Raw genomic sequence first — 16861 nt, 5'->3', positions numbered from 1 at the left:
AGAGTCTCCGAAGATTGCTAAAATCATTTCCGGGTCAGGGGTTTTGAGGAAACCTTAGTTTCGTTTTGTAGGACTAGTTTAGTGTCCCTTGGTACTTGGGCTGCGTGTTTCTAGCGCCATACACTATTCCTGGGCACGGTTCTGCCTCATTTCCAAGACTTGGGCTGTTATCTCTGAAAGCTGTGTCCCGCGGCACGATGCCACAGCTCGGACTCTTGCCCAGGAGGACCTGCGCTGCGCTGCTCAGCCAGCTCCTGCGCCGCGCTGCGTGCATCCGAGCGGTCGGTTGCCATAGCCAGGTGAGCTAGACTGATAGATTGGGTTTGTTGGGGAAGGTGAAGACATGGATAGTTATTACGGTTGGTTTTTATTGGGCGCCCGCTATATACTGGCACTGAACCAAGCATTTTGGATTCTTTGTTATTTAATACTTAGAGCAAGCTTGAGAAGTTGGGATTTTTTCATTTTACAGTTAAGAAAACGGAGGATGCAAGATTAAATGACTTACCTGCACCTATGTAGCAAGCGAGTATTTTAATAAGTTCCTCATTTCATTAACTCAAGTTCTTAAAATCACTATTTTCCTATTTCATAAGCAAAATACATGGATATTCTCACTGAATGAGCTAGCTAAAGAAAATAAGTTGATTGAGTTCGTATTACCTACCTTAAAGTGAATCTGAGAAAAATACTGTCAGTTTTAAAAGAAGTTTTGGTTTGAGAATTGAAGATGGGGTATTGTGGACTTGAACAGGACTTCTCTTTGGGGAGAAAATCACAGGAACAAGCATATTTCCAATTGCTGAAAAAGCCTGCCGGTAGTATTTAAGTAATGGTTTTGTTTTGCCTTTCTTCAGAAAGTCCCTAATGTCTTCTTAGCAGATTCTTTGTGCTGTCATAAACAACAGAGCTAAGATTTTTAAAATTAATTTTCAGTCACAGTTGGGCATGGTGGAGGATGCCTGTACTGTAGTCTCAGCACTTGCGAGGCAGAGGCAGGAGGATTGCTGCGAGTTCAAGGCTTGACTGGGCTACATAGTGAGTTTAAGACCAGCCTGAACTACATAGTAAGATCCTGTCTCCAAAAAGAAAAAGAAAGTTCAGTCACATCATTCTACAAGTGTTTAAGTTCATTCAGGAATTGCATTCCTTGCATTTGATAGGCTTGTTATGAGTTCTTGGGCTGCTTCTCTATTCAGATTACATTTACCTTATCTCTAAGCCTGACAAATAGTCCTATCTTACTAAGGATTCTTATTTTTTCTGTTTGAGTAAGAACTGAGAACTGGAAGCATTCATACTAACAGGTGCTCCCGTACCAGGAGTGGGGCAGTGGTGGTGGTAGTGGTATTTTAGGCCTTCATTGTTTTCATGTGCTTAAAACTTCTTCAGACATTTAAAAACTTCAAATATAGTGAAGTGTTAGAGACTTGACTTCATATACATTACATGTAAAATTTTACATGCAACATGGGTTCTTAAGGGAGGGGATCTGAGATCAGGATAGATAAAATGGTGCTCTGGCTTGCTCTTTCTCAGGGTCAAAGATCTTTTCAGACTGGTGGCCTGTAGAGTTAGAGATGTCATAGGTCTGGCTAGAGTCCAGAGAGCTACATTTTATATTCCTTCTTTTGCCAGGTTGCACAGGCAATGTTAACATCCCAACTGAAATCACATCAAGAGAAAACAAATTTTATCAAGACCCCAAAGGTAATGTCCTTTACCCATCTTACCCCATTAGAATACCATGGAGGACTGACCTCTGCTGGACTTACCTCTGTAACTTCTTATACCTTTTTGAGCTAAGTTTCAAACAAAAGCAAAAACAAAAACCTTTTCTATTCTTGACATACTAGGTGAAACTCAGAGTTATCTGAAGTAAAAAAATTCCAGTTCAAGCGTGGTAGTGCATACCTGTAATCTCAGTTACTTGGGAGGATGAGGCAGGAAGATCACAAGTTCAAGGCCAGCCTGGGCAATGTAGTAAAACTCTATCTCAAAAATAAAAAGGGATAGGGATGTAGCTTAGTGGTAGAGTATTTTCCTCGCATATGAAAGTTCCTATACTCTGCAAAAAAGGAAAAACAAAAACCACATTCAGTCCATACGTTACATTATAGGCCTAATTTAACTCTTTGTCTTAAGTGGACTTGTTTTTTGTTGTACTATGACTGTGTTTGATTTCCAGGGCACCAGAGATCTTAGTCCCAAGCAGATGGTTGTGAGGGAGAAAATTCTTGATACGGTTATCAGTTGCTTTAAACGTCATGGAGCAGAGGGATTGGATACCCCAGCATTTGAGCTAAGGGTAAGGGGAGAAGAGTGTCTGGAATCCCTTTTCGTCACTTGCCTTGAGGGTCCCAGAGGGCTTTTCTTCTGTGTTGTGTAGTTATCATTTGAATTGTGGCTCTTTCTGTTTGATCCCTGCAGGAATTTCTCACTGAGAAGTATGACAATGAGTCTGGGCTCATCTATGATCTGGAGGATCAAGGTGGAGAGCTGCTGTCCCTTCGTTATGACCTTACTGTATCTTTTGAGTGCTGGAGGCTGACTTGTTTTTTTCCAAATCCAGAGGACTTTCTCTGACAAAAGGGAGGAGCATGACTATGGGACACTATGGCTCCACTGACAGTAGCCTTTACTTCTAGTTTCTTCTAAAAGTCAATTCTGCCAGCAGAGCCTGGCCTGGAGACCTCTCATTTAACTTCAGTGTCTGTCAGAATCCCTTAAGGAAGTTCACTGAAACATATTCCTAGCTTCAGGGATTTTTAATTCTATAATAGGAGTAAGATTCAAAAACTTACATTTTTAAGTAGATATCCTGGGTAATTAAAATGCATTGGTCCTTGGCCTACAGTTTCAGAAACAAAGACTTGATATAGGAGGCAAATCCAGGCTCTGAAGCTTGACCACTGCATTTAGAGATAGTTGGGTATTAATCTGAATGGGAGGAGATGGCCAAGACCTGAATTTTTGGGGGGTCATTTCTATCTCTTCTCCTACTTTCTGCTCAGCTTTCAGTTTTCCTTGGTGAGATTCCTTCATTTGACACTACTAGATATGTTTTGAATACCAAGTACTGCCATATCTTGGGATAATGGGAAACAAAGCAGAGAAGGTCTTTGTTCTCATTCTGTTAAATAAGATCAAACAGATAGAGGTCCAGTCCCCTTTAACGTCTGTATGCTGGACCCAAGCATTGACTGCAATATTTTCCTTAACCTAGTTATGTGAGGTCCCTTTTGCTCGTTATCTGGCCATGAATAAACTGAAGAAGATGAAACGCTACCAAGTTGGAAAGGTGTGGCGAAGGGAGAGTCCAACTGTAGTCCAGGGCCGCTATCGGGAGTTCTACCAGTGTGTAAGTGACGTGATAGGGACAGCATAGTTTGACAGTTAACCTGGGAATTGGTTCATCAGTGGAGGTTTTTTTCCTGTCTTCTTTGTTGTAGGATTTTGATATTGCTGGTCAGTTTGACCCTATGATCCCTGATGCAGAATGTTTGAAGATCATGTATGAAATACTAAGTGAGTTGCAGCTGGGAGACTTTCTCATTAAGGTAAGACCAAGACTGAGAAGTCTGGATTCTACCTGGGTTTTTGTGTGTGTGTGTGTGTGTGTGTGTGTGTGTGTGTGTGTGTGTGTGCATTTGGATGATCCTCCTGTGAGAGTTCCTTTTTTCCCCTTTTACAAGTCAGAGAGTTAGGAACTGCCATTGTTTTCAGGGACAGGACCTTTACAAGAACCTTGGGTTACATTGAATTCACAGGTCAATGACCGGCAAATCGTGGATGGGATTTTTGCTGTCTGTGGTGTTCCTGAAAGCAAGTTCCATACTATCTGTTCCTCCGTGGACAAACTAGACAAGGTAAAAAAGACCCTATATAGGTTTCTGCACTGTCCTGAAATCCATACCAATAGAGAAAATAAAGAGAACTGGAAGTGAGCTGAATATGGTAGGAATATAAGGTGACATTCTGAGGCAAGATCTGAATTGTGCAATGGGGAGTGTGACTGGATTTCTTAAGTTGCCTCTGATTTTTCTAAGTATACTATTGGTTGCTTATGGTCATACTAAATGAAACTGAAATGTCTTTTTCCACCAGGAGAAAGACTTGAGATTGAGGTAATGTTTGGGTGTTTATGCAGATATCTTGGAAGGATGTGAGGTATGAAATGGTGGCAAAGAAAAGCCTGGCTCCTGAAGTGGCTGATCGAATTGGGGACTATGTCCAGCGTCATGGTAAGAACCAGGATTTTCAGGCCTGTGACAGAATCAGGCTGAAGGTGACCAGTGTTCAACTTTTACCTTTGAATCAGCTCCCTTCTGTAGATGTGTTAAGCTCCAGAACCTTGCTTGAATTTAATTTCCCTTTTACTTATTGTAACTACTTTGTGTCTTTAGAAAAAAAAAAGGTAGAGGAGGAGGGTGTGGTCATCTTTTTAAAGGAAAAAAATGAGGACTAGATAGAGCACTTAAAGATAAATTTGGTAAAGCACATCTTTGGTAAAGGCACAGGCCACCTTTTCCCCCACTTTTCTCTCCAGGTGGTATATCTCTGGTAGAGCAGATGCTCCAGGATCCCAGACTATCCCAGAACAAGCAGGCCCTAGAAGGCTTAGGGGCCCTGAAGCTTCTTTTTGAATACTTGACTTTATTTGGAATCACCGAGAAGGTAAGCTTGACTGGGGAGTAGACCCGGTGACTTGAGAGTTGAGCTCTAGGGCTGTCACAGTCTGGTCTGGCACTGATTATAACCTTGCCCCCCCAGATCTCCTTCGACCTGAGTCTTGTTCGAGGCCTGGAATACTATACAGGAGTGATCTATGAAGCAGTTTTGTTACAAACCCCAGCTCAGGCTGGAGAGGAGCCCTTGAATGTGGGTAGTGTGGCTGCTGGTGGGCGCTATGACGAACTGGTGGCCATGTTTGACCCTAAGGGCCACAAAGTGCCATGTGTGGGACTAAGCATTGGAGTAGAGCGAATCTTCCACATTGTGGAACAGAGGATGAAGGTAGGTCTTACATAGGTGTGAAATGGTGCTGGAGGCCTAAAAGCCCATTTTGGGAGGTGCAGCCACACTGTTTTTCTGATGGTTCTTTTATCTTGTTTTTGGAATTTCTGATGGAGGGGAAGTTTTCATTAGTTTTTCTTTCTTCTCTGTCTTTTATCAGATTTCGGGTGAGAAAGTTCGGGCCACAGAGACCCAGGTGTTTGTGGCCACACCTCAGAGGAATTTTCTCCGAGAACGGTTAAAGCTAATTGCAGAGCTTTGGGATGCTGGGATTAAGGTATGGTGGAGCTGATATCTGAGTCATCTAGGTATATGTAGAATTCAGGAACAAAAGTGGAACTCAAGGCCTTTTTAGTTTACTGAGAAAGCTAGCCACTTATTTCTGGTTTAAAAAAAATATATATGTTTTGGGGGTTGTGTGCTATGGTTGCTCTAAGTCCCCTACTCTATTTTAACCCTTTTCAGGCAGAGATGCTATATAAGAATAACCCCAAACTATTAACCCAACTGTACTACTGTGAGAAAACAGGCATTCCCCTGATGGTCATTATTGGTGAGGAAGAACAGAAGGCAGGGGTCATAAAGCTCCGTTTAGTGGCCACCAGAGAGGAGGTGAGTGAGGGCTGGCAGCAATAGAAGGGATCAAGAGTTTCTCCTTTTCTCAGATTTTTAAAGAAATATGTGTTTTGGCTGAGGAAATATCTTCAGGGCTAATAGTGGTAGAGATGAATGAAGTCCCATCTCCAGCTACCATTGCAGGCAGCATGTATTGGCTAAGTGGACAGGAGGAAGACAAATGAAATCTGCATGGGTGTTTTGAGACTAGTCAATAAAAAAGACATAGATTAAATGTTTGACTCCCCTTAGTCTTTAAGGGTATACATTCTCACAGTCACCTTATTTCCTAATAGTTGTATAAATGGTGGGATACATGCAGAGTGAAATGCATCTGGAAAAAAATGGCTAAAGAGCTAATATCACTTTCTTTGTCACCTGAGAGCTCTTATTTTTCAGCAGGCCGTTAAACGGGAACATCTTGTGGCTGAAATTCAGAAGCGACTGTCTGTCTTGAGCCTTGCCTGATTGCCATCTGGTGCTCTTATACAGAAGTTTTCACTAGCATTGAGTTCCTGAAGAACTTCACAACAGCTGGCCAGCAGGGGTGACAAATGCTTTCAGCCTCCTCTCTTCTTGAATACACAAGGATGTGGGGACTCCCAGACTAGTGTAAACAGCTACTCTGCATGGGGGCAGATGGCTTATGTGAAAGACATGGTATATCAGAAGAGGCAGGGCTGGGGTTAGCTCAGTGGTTCTTCCACCTGCCTTGCAAGCGCAAGGACCTGAGCTCCATCCCCCGTACCAAAAAAAAAAAAAAAAAGCATGTTTGAAGTGCCACTGAATGCCACATAGCTCAGTGTCTTCCCCCTGCCTTGCAAGCGCAAGGATCTGGGCTCCATCCCCCGTACCAAAAAAAAAAAAAAAAAGCATGTTTGAAGTGCCACTGAATGCCACCTAGAGGTGCTAAAATTTTTGCTGTGAGCAAGGCTCTGTAAAAGACCACTCCGGGTTGAAGATATTGAACCACTGAGATCAGAAGCCAAATAATTATCTTTCCACTTATCTTTGGAACCGGATTCTGGGAAATTTGTCCACATCCAGCCTTTGGCTTGTCCAAGGACTTAAATACAGCAAAGATGGACAGTGACAAATTAGAGGACATAAATACCATATGATCCTTGGGGCTCAGCAGTGCCTATATCAATCTGGTATCTTATTAGCCCATCGCCTGTTAAAATAGCATGATGGGACTGCTGTTTAATGATCTGGAATATTGAATTTAATGGATGATTTGGCACAATGGAGAGCTGATCTGAGATTCTGAAGACTGTTTCCTATTCTAGAATCACTGTCCTGACTTTCCATAACTTGCCATTAAGGCTGTTTGAGAAGTGGTTGGATAATGTTAAATAAAATGTTAAGTATTGTATTTTGGGTAATTTGTTATCGGGATTAATTTGCATAGACCATAGAAAATGCTTGAGTGCACACTGGAGAATTTGGTGAGCTAGGAGTAACCTCCCTGGGGTGATGCTTATGTATTCAGCAAGGAAGCAGCCACAGTTCTTCTCTCCACCCTCTGCACAGCTTGGCGATACAGTCATTAAAAATAAACATAGTGAGCCACTTGCCAGAGTGCTTCACTCTAGGACAGGGGCTCTGAACCTGTAGGCCGTGGAGCCTTAGTGGTGTCTCTGGCTTATTGGGAACTGGGTTGCACAGCAGGAGGTGAGCAGCTGGTGAGTCAGTGGAACTGCCCCCCATTGCATGAATTACTGCCTGTTTTACCTCCTGTCAGATCAGCAGCAACATTAGATTTTCACACCAGCTTGGACTCTGCTGTGAACTACATGGGTGAAAGATCTAGGTTGTGTTCTCCTAATGAGAATTGCATCTTCATTCCTCTCTCCAACCCGCTTCACGTGTCTGTAGAAAAGTGTCTTCTAAGAAACCATGAAACTGGTCCCAGATACAAAAAAAAAGTTGGGGACTGCTGCTCAAGGGTGTTGCTGATGACCTGCCTTCCAATGATCAATCATGTTGATTACATTGTGTACTATAGACTGAATGATGGTAGTGTTCTCCAGCTGAAGGAAAAATGAGTTAACCAAGGGTAGCACTGTCAAAAGAAGAAGAAGAAAAAAAGCAAATCCAATGCATAAAGCCCTTTTCTTTTGTTCCTTGAGGAAGGTGCAGCAGTGTGGCTTTGGGCAATATCCCTAGTGCACATTGGTCAACAGGGTATCTACAACCACTAATAACACGAGTCTTTAAAGAATTTTAGGAAGGAGGGTTGCAAGTTTGAGGACAGCGTGGGTAATTTATTAAGACCGTGTCTCAAAAAATAGAAGAGGCAGGGGCTGGGGGTTTAGCTCAGGCTGAGAAGTGCTTGCCCAGCAAGAATGAGGCCCTGGGTTCAACCCCCAGTACCACCAAAAAAATAAAGGCTGTGGTATAATATCCCTAATTCAATCCCCAGTTCGCAAGTACCTAAAAAAAAAAAAACAGTTTAGAAACGCAACTCTTGAGGATGCACGCACATTTGATTAGCTTACGTCTGAGTGCAATGCTTCTGAGTCTCGGTTTTTCGCCGTAAGATAGAAAAGGAACTTAACCAGCCTTCCGTGCTTGTTTTGTATGCCAGGGCCAAAACAAACGCGTTTGCACGCGCCCTTACTTCCGCGTTGCTTCACATGTCTGTCGCGCTTGCGCCTTCTCCTTGGAGCAGAGGCGGGACCGACTCGCCAGTTTCAGAAGCCCTCCAGTCCTTATCTTGTTTAGAACAGGACACTCTGAATTTATTGGAGGGTGACTTTGCCTTACGGCTCTTGGACACTTTTTACGACATTTTCCGGCTTCCCATTCACTTCGCTGTGAAGATGGCGTCGGGCAGCGGGGTAGGTGATGTGTGTGAGAGGAGGTATGCAGGGTGGTGGGGCGGGTGCCTTCTCAGCGCTGAATAGACAGACGCTGGCACCTAACTGGCTTTCCGACACTTCTTCAAACCCAGGGTCCGGGTTTGAGAATTCTCCCATAAGCCCCTGACTCAGGGACCGTGGAATCGCGGAGGTTCGAGGGTTGGGGTCTTGAGGCGATCTCAGCTTCCCTCCTGGTGAGGTCCAGAAAGGCTTCGTTTTCGGAAAGCTCCGGGGGTCGTCTTGTTGGCAAGGACGCGGCTTCTTCAGTTTCTCTAGGGGTCTGGACGCGATTAGTGACGGATCTTCAGCGCTTTTTTCCCTACAGACAAAAAACTTGGACTTTCGCCGAAAGTGGGACAAAGATGAGTACGAGAAGCTTGCTGAGAAGAGGCTCACAGAAGAGAGAGAAAAGAAGGATGGTGGGTGCCCGCTTTATCAAGGGCCAAGGGTATCATAGAAACGGTGCAGTCAGTGGCTGGAGAGCGGGTGGGGAGTTAAGATGAAGATGTTCTACCCTGTTTCTTTTGGCGGTGTTGTCTCCCTGGTCCTCGGTTTCCACGTACATAAAATGAAAGTAAGGAGGTGGGCTGCAGTAGTTTTGAGGTGCTTTTCAGCCTTGGTATCCTCTGCTTTCTTGCTCTCTCTTTCCTTGATTCATTTGCTTGCTTTCCTGAAGTACAGAGGGCTCTGAAATTCTTAGTGGTGACAAAAAAGTTAAGTGGAATACTTTGCTGCTGAAGATTACTGCTATGGATGACACTCTCTTTTCTTTGAAAATTTTTTAAGGAGTAGGAGAACATTCTTGGCCCAATCAGGATCCTTCTTTATAGTCTGAGAAAGGCACTGTTACTTCACAGGAACAAATGATTGTTTCATTTAGGCTTAGTGGTACCACTTCTCTCTGCCTCCTAGTGTCAAGGAACTGTGTTCCTCTCCTAGGTAGTTCCTTTTTACAAAAAGAAACATCTTAAAACTGGTTTTTAAACATTCTTCTTCCACACCACTTGCACACATTTCAGTTTTTTTGTGTAAGATGTGTAATATAGTGTAGGTATGCCTGTTGAGTGAATGAGTATTTCCTAAATGTTGGCTTTTTATTTTTATTTCTTTATTTTTGGTACCGGGGATCGAACTCGGGTCCTTGTGCTTGCGAGGCAGGCGGCGGAACCACTGAGCTAAATCCCTGGCCCAAGCTCCTTTTAAAATTTGTCTCCGTTCCCTCAAAATCCTTATTTGTGTTATGCTTAGGGTATCTGTCTGAAAGCATTTTGAAAAGGTTGCTGCTAGTGAAAATTTAGAACTTCACTTCCACCTCAGTCAGTGAATTAATAACAGAGAAAACATTACTTTTAGATTTGCTAGCTTTATTTGTGTTGTTTTGTTTTGTTTTGTTTTTGAGACAGAGTCTCACCATATTCCCTGAGCTGGCCTTGAACTTGTGATCCTGCCTCAGCTCCCAGGGACTTGGGGTTATAGGCCTGTACACCATGCCTGGCTAGACTTGTTAGTTTTGGTTTTTTTTTTTTTCTGGTTCCAGGGATGAAACTCAGGACCTTGTGCTTGTCAGGCAGGCACAGCACCACTGAGCCACATCTGTGGCTTGTAGACTAGCTAGTTTTAAAGTGGACAAAAGCTCAAGAAAGTTGGGGATTGTTTCTCATTTTTTCTGTGCTCATAATTCTTCCTTGATGTTGCAAACTGCTACTTGAAGTGCATGTTGTGTCCCATCTTTCAGGAATCAAATGAGAGTAGTCCTCTGAATTTTGAGTTTCATGTATTTTTTTTTTTGGTTGAGGAACTCTAAAGGGTCAGTCTTTCCTAACATGTTTCAGGAAAACCAGTGCAGCCAGTCAAGCGTGAGCTTCTGCGGCACAGGGACTACAAAGTGGACTTGGAATCCAAGCTTGGGAAGACAATTGTCATCACCAAGACTACCCCACAATCTGAGATGGGAGGGTGAGTAACTTTTTGTTTTTCTTTGAAGCCCAGAGTGGGTTTAGTAAACTACCTATGTTGGTTTTAGAAAGTGTTGAGGAGGGTCCATGGTCCCAGGATAACAGCCTGGTTTACCCAAGTTCTTAACAGTAGTGTCCCCAAAAGAAGTTATTTTGTGATCTTCTTCATATTGGAATTATAAATACTCCTTAATATCTTAACAGGGATTATTTATTCTGTCACAAGAAATGAACGAACTACTAAAGACTTTCCTAGAGGAATTAGATGGTGTGAAAATGGGGCTAAGAAACTGTTAATGATCGAAAAACGGGTGTTGAGGTTCTAGAATAACTCTGAAGGCTGTAACTATTATGGAAGGTACCTGGTTGTGCACGTTTTTCCTAGACCAAGGCTGAAACCTTCAGGAAGGTTTCTACAAAAATTTGCCACCCTTTTGCCCATCCCTCCTCCTCTATCCAGTTAGGGTTTCTAGCAGGAGGACAACACAGATAGCAGTTAGCTAACACTTTCTCTGAGCTGTTCATAAACCTATCGTCATTTTCCTCAATGTTATTTATCCTTTATTATATAAATTAATAAATTAACTCATCTTGGCAGCATAAAATAACAAATAGCTTGTAGTTTCTTTGGGCAGGAGATGTGAGAGAAGGTGGTTCTGGTTCATGGTCTCTCATGAAGCTTTGTTCAAGGAGTTGGCTGGGTGTGCACTTATCTGAGGCTTAAATGAGGTTGGAAGATCTACTGCCACATGTGTATGGTTTGGAGGCTAAAGTTCTGTATCCTGTGGACTTCTTCATGTGGTTGTTCATAACAAATCAACTGGCTTCCTCAGATCAAATAATCTACACAAAATTGGGAGCCACAGTTTATAACCTAGTCTTGGAAGTGCTATGCCATTACTTTTAACATAGCTTCCTGGGCTCACAGACCAACCCTGGTACAGACTGCAAAGAACTTACACAGAAAAGCAGAGCTCATTGTGGGTCTATCTTGGAGGATGGTTACTATCTTTTCCCAAGAGTGAAGTCTGTGTGGAAATGAAGCCTTTACTTAAAAAGGTATTTTTTGAAAACCAGATTCTTCTCTTTTTTTGGTGGGGGGGCTTGGGCTTGTAAGGCAGGCAGCAGAACCACTTAGCTAAATCCATGGCCAAAAACCAGATTCTTAAAACTGGATTTGATTTATCTGCTCTTTCTTATCATCTGTCAGATATTACTGCAATGTCTGTGACTGTGTGGTGAAGGACTCCATCAACTTCCTGGATCACATTAATGGAAAGAAACGTAAGGCTTAGAGGTAGTTTGTGAGTGGGGCTGGAGTTGGGTTTTGAAGGTGATGTAGAGGGAAAAGGTGGTTTTCCTTGGACTCTTTTTATGCCTGGGAAATTCTCCAGTCATGTCACACAGGCCATTCTTTACTTCATTAGATAGATAATATTTCTGGAGGTCACAAAGTGGGATACTGCTCTGGGGTTCACTCTGTGCCCCTCCCCCCCACCCCTTTGTGGTGCTAGTGAATGTTCTTGATTCTCAACAACTCGAACAACTCTGGTCTTTTGGGCCTAGGTAGCCCCATTTGGTGTTCATCTGCTCAGTAAGGGATGCTACCTCTGGGAACAGATGAAATCATGAGTTTCTCTTAGTCATACTTACTTTTGGTGCGTATTTTATTAAAAATTTGGCCAGGCATGATGGTAATTCCAGCACTCTGGAGGCTGAGGCAGAAGGGTCCTTATGTATTTGAGGCCAGCCTGAACTACACATAGTGAAACCTGTCTCAAAAAAAAAAGAATAATTTTTTTGTGTGTGTGGTACTGGGGATGGAATCCAGGGTTTCATTTACACCAGTCAAGTGCTATACCCCTAACCTTGAAAAGATGTTTAAAATAAAGCCATGACTTTTTTTGGGAAGGGGGCCAGTCTTATCTAATTCATGCTGGCCTTGGACTCACTATGTAGTCCAGGCTGTCTTTGAATTTGTGTAGCCTCCTGCCGTAGCCTTTTGAGTCTTGGAGTTATAGGTGTGCACCACCACACCTGGCCCAGGACAAGACTTGAGGAGCTGAGGATGTTGTAATGATGTTGCCATCTTTACCGTCGACCCCGCCCAGATCAGCGAAACCTTGGCATGTCTATGCGAGTGGAACGTTCCACCTTGGATCAGGTGAAGAAACGTTTTGAGGTGAACAAGAAAAAGATGGAGGAGAAGCAGAAGGATTATGATTTTGAGGAAAGGATGAAGGAACTCAGAGAAGAGGTAAGACTGTCCTAGCTCCATTTTTCTCAGCTTTGAATTGTAACTTGTGACTCACAAGTGGCCCTCATCTTCATCCCACTGCACTGCCTCCCAGTTTTGTCCCTGAATTTCTGTATGCTAGGGGAAGCCTTTTTTGCCTTGTTTGTGATGCTCATGAGCTAAAGGAAATGTCTACAAGCCTACCTTCTTCTCCTGGACTTTTTTTGGGTTATACCTGTTTTGCATAATTATCCTTTCATACTTTTTAGAGCAGTTTTACATTCACAGCAAAATTGAGAAGAAAGAATGGAGACTTCTGTTTACTCCTACTTCCGACACATGTATACTTTCCTCTCCTCCACTCCTCTTCCCTCCTCTTCTTTCCCTCTCTCCCTCCCTCCCTCTCCCACTCTCCCCCACTTCTTTCTTTTTTTTCTATAGAAGGGAGTTAAGTCCCCAAGAGGCTGACAGGATCACTGTTGACATAACCTCACTTTTTCATATTAAGAGATCTCAGTATAATGTACGTAAAGTACTCAACAGATCTTAGTATGTTGAATGCCCCAAAATATGATTCCCATGACCTAGTTAGGAATTAAAGAGACGAACTAAGGTGTAGGATTGAGAACTCTACAGATCCCAAAATTTCTTTCTTATTCTGTAAAACCTTTACTATGGCTTTTGTTCTGCCCTTGAGATTTTGTTTTACTTTCTCCTAAAGATAGAAAGGAATGTTGAAGCTCACACATCTCTTTTGACAACGTTTGGCTCAGCAGTTTGAACTGATTCTGGGTGATTTCCACCCCTGCAGGAGGAGAAGGCTAAAGCATACAAGAAAGAGAAACAGAAGGAAAAGAAGAGGAGGGCTGAGGAAGACTTGACATTTGAGGAGGATGATGAGATGGCAGCTGTGATGGGCTTCTCTGGCTTTGGTTCCACCAAAAAGAGTTACTGAGGCTTCTTGTACTTGGCCTAATTTTGGCCTGTACTGGACCTAACATTTTGTGTGCGTCGGGGAGGAGACGTTCATTTCTAAGTAATTCGGAAAGACCTTAAGCGTGTCAATGGTCAGGGAGGAGTGGGTGCTTTGGTTTCCCTCTGTGTTGGGAGACAGTATAGGACACAGAGGTTATGCTGTGGCGTATTCACTCAGTCTCAGAATAGCACTGGAGTCACATGACCTCTGCCTGAGTTCCCAATAAAGACAGACCTCCCTTTCTAAGGCTGCTTTCCCGAAACACCCCCTGCATCTTTTCCTCTTCATCTACCCAACCTCTTGTTTGAACATCCTGTCTTTTATTCTGTTTTCTGTTTTAATTTTGACTCCCATTCAGCCTGCAACAGAAGGGTTGTCTAGTTGATGGCATATCCTTGATCAGTCCTTTTCCCATTGCACCTTCATGAGTCTCTGGCCACCTGTGCATGCATGGTACTAATGCCTGGATCAGTGGTGTGTGTGGATATGTATGTGTGCATGAATCTGTCACAAAGAGGAGGCCTGAGCTAGAATCTCAGAGCACTGATTCCTTGGGGCCTGATGTTCTTGGTTTCCTCAGCGCATGTAACAGGAAATTAAATGGGATGAGTGTGGTGTGGTTTGTGCCTGGTGAATTTTTTAACATTGTTCTTCAAATGTAGGCTGTTTCAGCTTCTTGTTTCATTTTACTGAGGATTTCTGTTTTTGTCTTCCTTGTGAGCAGGCTCTTGGAAGAACCTGTTTGAAGCAAAAAAGAAAATGAAAAAACAAACAACACATGCAAACAAACTATGGGCGCCACCGGGTTTCTTGGGCTGTTCAACGTGTACAATAAATGGCATTGACTGGCCTGATTCACATTTGGTGGGACTCTTCCATATTCTTGATTGTGTGTGTGTGTTTTGTCCCCACACTGAGGATTACCATATAGAACTTTTTCTTCTCTCCATTTGACCCTGGTCACTTTTTAGGATAGATTCTTTCAGCACTCTTCACACAAAACTAGTCTTATAATTCGAACCTGATTTGAACTTGAACGGCAGGGCCCGCCCAGGGTTGAAATTAGTCTTTTTCCTGTTATTTACAATTGGATTAGGCACCTGGTTGCTCAGTCTTGGCACTTTAATACCTTGGGCCAGATAAATCTTCGTTGAAGCTGCTGTTCTGTGCGTTGTAGGATGTTTAGCCACATCCTAGCCTCTAGTTATCAAATTCCTGTAGCCATACCTCTTGCATTTTGTAACAACTAAAAATATCCCTTGGGTGTGGGCAAATTCTCTCAGCCTCCATTCAAACCACTGAGAAGCTGCTGGCTTGCCTACCATGGATATGAGAATTACACGGCATACATTGGTTAAAACAAAACTCCCAAAACTTTGGTAGCTCCTGGATCAGATACTGTACCAGGTCTAGGGAATGCAGAGGGAAAAAACAGTTATACACAAAAATTGAATAATTACAAACTTGAAACATCTGAAACTCTTGCTTGTTCTATACCTGGAAAAAAAACTATTTGGTTTAGCAAGCCTGCTGTTCTTCATCTTGTTTTTCTTTGTCCCGTGTAGCTCTTCACACACCTTTCTGAAGCATCTGGAACCCTGGAATTTTACGAAGCACTGTTCTCTTTCCTTTGTAATTTGTATAAACTTGCTGTTAGGTGTGCCTTTTGCCTAACCCAGAGATTCTGAATCTAACCGCTAGGTACACTGTGGCTGTGAAGACCAGACTCAAAATATTAAGTATGTGTGTTTGTCAATTAGAGTTCAGATAGTGGGTACTGTCTTTGGTAGGACTGTGTGCCCACCAGGTCCTTGAGTGAAAATACTCTTGTAGATGGGGTCGTTACATTTTTTTCTTTTCTAAAGGCAGTCAGGAGAAAGTTTGAATAAGTGGAGTGCCTTCGGTGGTTGAGTATTCCTTTTTAGGAAATTTTTCAACTCCCTCTAGTACAGTGGGGATTTACCTCATCTATACCAGCAATACAAAAAGCAAATGTGACTTCAGGTATTCTAAATCTTGGGTAATTTGAATCTTGAAGGAAACTGTCTAGTTCATAGATGTTTGAAGGGGCTTAAAGTGGTTTAAAAAAAGGGAAGGCAGGGCTGGGGATTTAGCTCGGTGGTTCTGCTGCCTGTCTCACAAGTGCAGAGATGTGAGTTTTATCCCCAGTACCAAAAAAACAAGGGAAGTTGGGTGTGGTGGTGCATGCCTTTAATTCCAGCACTTGGGGGGCTGAAGCAGGAGGATTGCTGTGAGTTCAAGACCAGCCTGGGCTACGTAGTGAGTTCCAGGTCAATCTCAGCTATATAGTGAGACCCTGTCTCAAAAATTAAAAAAAAAAAAGGGGGGGGGTGTGTGCGAAGGCAGAAGATGGGATGGAACCCAGAGCATTATTCAGAGGTCTTTTAAAACGGAACTTGATGTTTGAGCTCTCTATAAGATCCTTGGAAATTTTGCATTCTGGTTGAATGGACCTTTGATTAGCCTCCAAGTGTTCAGTCATTCAGCAACTGCTTAGGAGGTGATCATGTAATACGCACTGGTAATATCTTCCTGGGTGAGGTGCCAAGGTCCCAGAGGTCATGAAATTCATATTCTGCTGGAGTTGCTATTTATAGTACTGAATATAGGTAAGAGGCTGTGCCTCATGGAGCACACTTGCAATCCCAGCACTTTGGAGGCTGAGGCAGTAGGATCACCTTGAATTTCACGACAGCAGAGCTACATAGGGAGTTCATGTTAGCCTGAACTATACAGCGAGGCCCTTTCTCAAACTAAAAACAAAACAGAAGAAAAAAGCCCTCCAGGAAAAAAAGACTGGGCTTTAGGTGAAACTGGGTTCAGGAAACTAGGGTTTCTAGCATTTCTCCCATTTACCTATTCCTCCATTTAAATGTGCAGGTTCTTTAGATTCCTAAACCTCTATCTAAAAAATATTAGTGTGCAGAGTGTACATGAAACCCTGGGCTTGATCCCCAGCACTAGAAAAGCACCTGTTTTTTTTTTAATTAAGTTTATTGGTACTTTTTAGGTATACAATACAGTTAACATTCATCATTGGGATCTTGTACCTTTACATGATATATCTTGCTTATTTTTCCCTGTTCTCCTGCCCTATTTACAGACTTTGTTTCCATTTAGAAAAGCACCCATTCTTGAACAAATAACATACCTGTAGATGGAAGTTTGGTGCAGCTTT

General features: G+C 42.8%; 2 protein-coding genes across 6 annotated transcripts; both read left to right on the top strand.

Annotated features, from left to right (window-relative positions):
* The first annotated feature begins 54 nt into the window (after positions 1-54).
* Positions 55-6212, top strand: LOC104855066 (probable histidine--tRNA ligase, mitochondrial). 4 transcript variants are annotated; one of them, XM_019206047.1, is made up of 13 exons: positions 55-299; positions 1639-1710; positions 2189-2308; positions 2431-2526; positions 3236-3361; positions 3453-3560; positions 3771-3869; positions 4151-4244; positions 4550-4677; positions 4774-5016; positions 5177-5293; positions 5482-5628; positions 6034-6212. In XM_019206047.1, exons 1-13 carry the CDS (start codon positions 198-200, stop codon positions 6097-6099), a joined length of 1518 nt encoding a protein of 505 aa, XP_019061592.1. In that variant the 5' UTR covers positions 55-197; the 3' UTR covers positions 6100-6212. The 4 variants fall into 4 exon arrangements, with proteins under 4 accessions (XP_019061592.1, XP_010612146.1, XP_010612148.1 ...); XM_010613844.2 differs by having other exon boundaries at positions 6031-6212; XM_010613846.2 differs by lacking the exon at positions 5482-5628.
* A 2172-nt stretch (positions 6213-8384) lies between these two features.
* Positions 8385-14522, top strand: Zmat2 (zinc finger matrin-type 2). Of its 2 annotated transcripts, none has more exons than XM_033767118.1 (6): positions 8385-8474; positions 8821-8914; positions 10328-10451; positions 11661-11734; positions 12562-12707; positions 14387-14522. In XM_033767118.1, exons 1-6 carry the CDS (start codon positions 8457-8459, stop codon positions 14423-14425), a joined length of 495 nt encoding a protein of 164 aa, XP_033623009.1. In that variant the 5' UTR covers positions 8385-8456; the 3' UTR covers positions 14426-14522. The 2 variants fall into 2 exon arrangements, with proteins under 2 accessions (XP_033623009.1, XP_010612149.1); XM_010613847.3 differs by having other exon boundaries at positions 13498-14522.
* The last annotated feature ends 2339 nt before the right edge of the window (positions 14523-16861 follow it).

The sequence above is a fragment of the Fukomys damarensis genome, unplaced genomic scaffold, assembly GCF_012274545.1.
Source record: "Fukomys damarensis isolate Sample0158 unplaced genomic scaffold, DMR_v1.0_HiC HiC_scaffold_3, whole genome shotgun sequence".
Classification (NCBI taxonomy): domain Eukaryota; kingdom Metazoa; phylum Chordata; class Mammalia; order Rodentia; family Bathyergidae; genus Fukomys; species Fukomys damarensis.
The sequence above is the reverse complement of the archived record's forward strand: the minus strand, read 5'-3'. Positions and strand labels throughout refer to the sequence as shown.